Here is a 3,280-nt window from a genome sequence, read left to right as displayed (position 1 = left end):
CTTTGCCTAAAACCTCCTAATTCATACTAAATTCAAAACCCTAAAAATTGAGGAAACCCCAAATCCGAGTTTTGGGTGAAATAAGGGATAAGAATTGATAAAGCTTTAACCTTTAACAAGCATTGGGAGTAAAAATCATACCTTTTTGCTTCAAAGATGTAGATTCAATAAAAAATGGAAGAAGTGGCTTGAGAGTAGCTATGCACGGCGAGTATGAGGGTAATGTTTAGAATGAGTGAAAACCCTTATTTACAGATTATAAACTAGCTGTGTAAATTTTCTACTCGCCGAGTAGAAAAGTCCTACTCGCCGAGTAGAAAAGTCCTACTCGCCGAGTAGGACCACGTATTCGCGAGTTTCTGGGTTTTTAAAGATGTACTCGCCGAGTATGCGTATAAACTCGGCGAGTAAGTCTTGCAGATTGAAAAAAACTTAATTTTTTTTGATTTGTTAACACACCACCCCACACTCTAGGCATTGTTTGCCCTCAAGCAATCATTTTAAAACATATTTTTCAGAGGAAGAATGAAAATAAAACAACACCTAAGAAATTAAAAAGAAAATAAAGGGAAAAGAAATGCAAACTCTAAACGCGGGTTGCCTCCCGGAAGCGCTTCTTTTGAAAGAGTCATTAGCTGGACTCCTCCCATGCTACGTTTCTGCCATTCCCTCCAGCAGCAGCCCTTCTTCTATGTCTTCATTCCTTGGAACTCCTTCTTCATATCTTTTCACTCTATGTCCATTTACCTTGAAAGGGGTACCATCTTTTGATATTAACTCTATAGCACCATGTGGAAACACCTTCTTTGCTAGAAAAGGACCATCCCATCTTGACTTGAGTTTGCCCGGAAAAAGTTTTAGTCTTGAATTAAAAAGCAACACCTTTTGCCCTTCATGAAACTCTTTATTACTCTTGATCCTCTTGTCATGCGAACTTTTGGTTTTCTCCTTATAGATTAAAGAAATAGTATAAGCCTCATGTCTAAGTTCCTCAAGAGCATTCATTTGCATCAACCGGTTGTTCTTGAGCTCCGCGATGTTGAAGTTGCACATTTTTAAAGCCCAAAAAGAGTTATGCTCGATCTCCACCGGTAAATGACATTGCTTTCCATAAACTAGCCTATATGGTGTAGTACTAATAGGTGTTTTGAAAGCTGTTCGGAAGGCCCAAAGCGCATCATCTAGCTTGTCCAACCACTCTTTCCGGTTGCTCCCCACCAATCTTTCCAAGATTCTCTTCAAGTCTCTATTGGTCACTTCAGTTTGCCCACTCGTTTGTGGATTGTAAGATGTAGAGAATTTATGAGTTACCCCATATTTCCTTAACACCTTCTCTAATTGATCATTGGCAAAATGAGTGTCTCGGTCACTTACAAGGGCTTTTAGGACTCCAAATCTTGAAAATAGCTTCTTCAAAAATTGCACCACCACCCGGGCATCATTAGTTGGTAATGCTTGTGCCTCCGCCCATTTGGATACATAATCCACCGCCACTAATATGTATTTGTTGCCTTTTGACATGGGAAATGGTCCCATGAAATCAATCCCCCAAACATCAAACACCTTGCACACTTGAATACTTTGTTGTTGCATTTCATTTCGGGATGAAATGTTTCCCGCTCTTTGACATGCATCACATTCTTTGACAAATTGGGTTGCATACTTAAAAATTATGGGCCAATAAAACCCAATATCAAAGATCTTCTTTGCAGTGTAGTGTGTTCCATGATGTCCACCAGTGGGCCCGCTATGACAATGCTCCAAGATTTTCCGACTTTCATTCCCAAACACACATCTTCGTATGATTCCGTCCGCGCAACTTCAGAAAAGATAAGGCTCGTCCCAAAAGTAATATTTTATTTCTGAAAAGAATTTTTTTTTTTTTGCGGGTAAGATCTTTTGGAATGTACTTGCTAGCTAAGTAATTAGCTATGTCCGCGAACTATGGCTCTTCCCCGGTGGTCACCATAATGTATTCGTCCGGGAAGTCATCTCCAAGTCTATCTTCTTGCAATTGCGGGTTTTCAAGCCTCGATAAGTGGTCGGCTGCTATGTTCTCCATTCCCTTCTTGTCGTGTATCTCAATGTCAAACTCTTGAAGAAGTAGAACCCATCGTATCAATCTTGGCTTGGCATCCTGTTTTGCAAACAAATACTTGATAGAAGAGTGGTAAGTAAAAACAGTTGTTTTAGATAAAACTGAATAAGGGCGGAATTTATCAAAGGCATACACCACAACTAATAATTCTTTTTCAGTGGTGGTGTAATTCTCTTGGGTCGGATTTCGATATTTGCTTGCATAATAAATGGGTCGAAAGTGCTAGTCAACCCTTTGACCAAGGACATCTCCTAAAGCAAAATCACTAGCATCACACATTATTTCAAATGGTAACTCCCAATTCGGGGCAATAATGATCGAGGCATTAGTCAATTTATCTTTCAGGAGTTCAAACGCCTCTAAACATTCTTTAGAAAAATTGAATGGTGCATCTTTTAAAAGCAATTGTGTTAGAGGTCTAGTTATTTTAGAAAAATCTTTTATGAAACGCCGGTAAAAACCCGCGTGTCCAAGAAAACTTCTAATGCCCTTTACATTAGTTGATGGAGGTAATTTGGCAATGGTGTCAATCTTTGCCCGATCCACTTCAATTCCCGATTTGGAAACCTTGTGGCCTAGAACTATACCCTCCTTGACCATAAAATGACATTTCTACCAATTAAGAACTAAGTCGGTCTTTTCACACCTAGCAAGCATCAAATCAAGGTTAGTGAGACAATCATGGAAGGAAGATCCAGAAACAGAAAAATCATCCATAAAGACTTCCATGAATTTTTCCACCATGTCGTGGAATATGGCTGTCATGCATCGTTGAAATGTTGCGGGTGCATTGCATAACCCAAAGGGCATGCGTCGATAAGCGAAAGTCCCACTTGGGCAAGTGAAAGTGGTCTTTTCTTGGTCCATGGGGTCTATGGGTATTTGGAAATAACCCGAAAAGCTGTCCAAGAAACAATAAAAACTATGGCCCGCTAATCGTTCTAGCATTTGATCAATAAAAGGTAAGGGAAAATGGTCTTTACGAGTGGCGTCGTTTAGATTTCGATAATTGATGCACACTCTCCAACCGGCTACCGTTCGTGTCAGAATAAGCTCATTCTTCTCGTTGGTTATGACCGTCATTCCTCCTTTCTTGGGCACCACTTGGACCGGACTAACCCACGAACTGTCGGAAATAGAGTAAATGATCCCCACATCTAAGAGCTTGACTACTTCCTTCTT

General features: G+C 40.1%; 1 protein-coding gene across 1 annotated transcript; it reads right to left on the bottom strand.

Moving 5' to 3' along the window:
• Positions 1 to 1,942: 1,942 nt before the first annotated feature.
• Positions 1,943 to 2,698, bottom strand: LOC145067872 (putative mitochondrial protein AtMg00860). Its single transcript, XM_079014909.1, has 2 exons — positions 2,330 to 2,698; positions 1,943 to 2,137 (listed from the first exon to the last, which is right to left on the bottom strand). Exons 1-2 carry the CDS (start codon positions 2,696 to 2,698, stop codon positions 1,943 to 1,945), a joined length of 564 nt encoding a protein of 187 aa, XP_078871035.1.
• Positions 2,699 to 3,280: the final 582 nt, after the last annotated feature.

Source organism: Lactuca serriola, chromosome 8 (assembly GCF_051521515.1).
Source record: "Lactuca serriola cultivar US96UC23 chromosome 8, Lser_US96UC23_V15, whole genome shotgun sequence".
Lineage (NCBI taxonomy): Eukaryota > Viridiplantae > Streptophyta > Magnoliopsida > Asterales > Asteraceae > Lactuca > Lactuca serriola.
The sequence above is the reverse complement of the archived record's forward strand: the minus strand, read 5'-3'. Positions and strand labels throughout refer to the sequence as shown.

What these genes read in the sequence shown, in the direction of transcription:
- LOC145067872 (XM_079014909.1), bottom strand. Translation starts at nt 2,698, where the DNA reads ATGGTCAAGGAGGGTATAGTTCTAGGCCACAAGGTTTCCAAATCGGGA. An exon ending in GAGATGTCCTTGGTCAAAGG is followed by an intron (nt 2,138 to 2,329) that starts GTTGACTAGCAC and finishes TTTGCAAAACAG; the next exon opens with GATGCCAAGCCAAGATTGAT.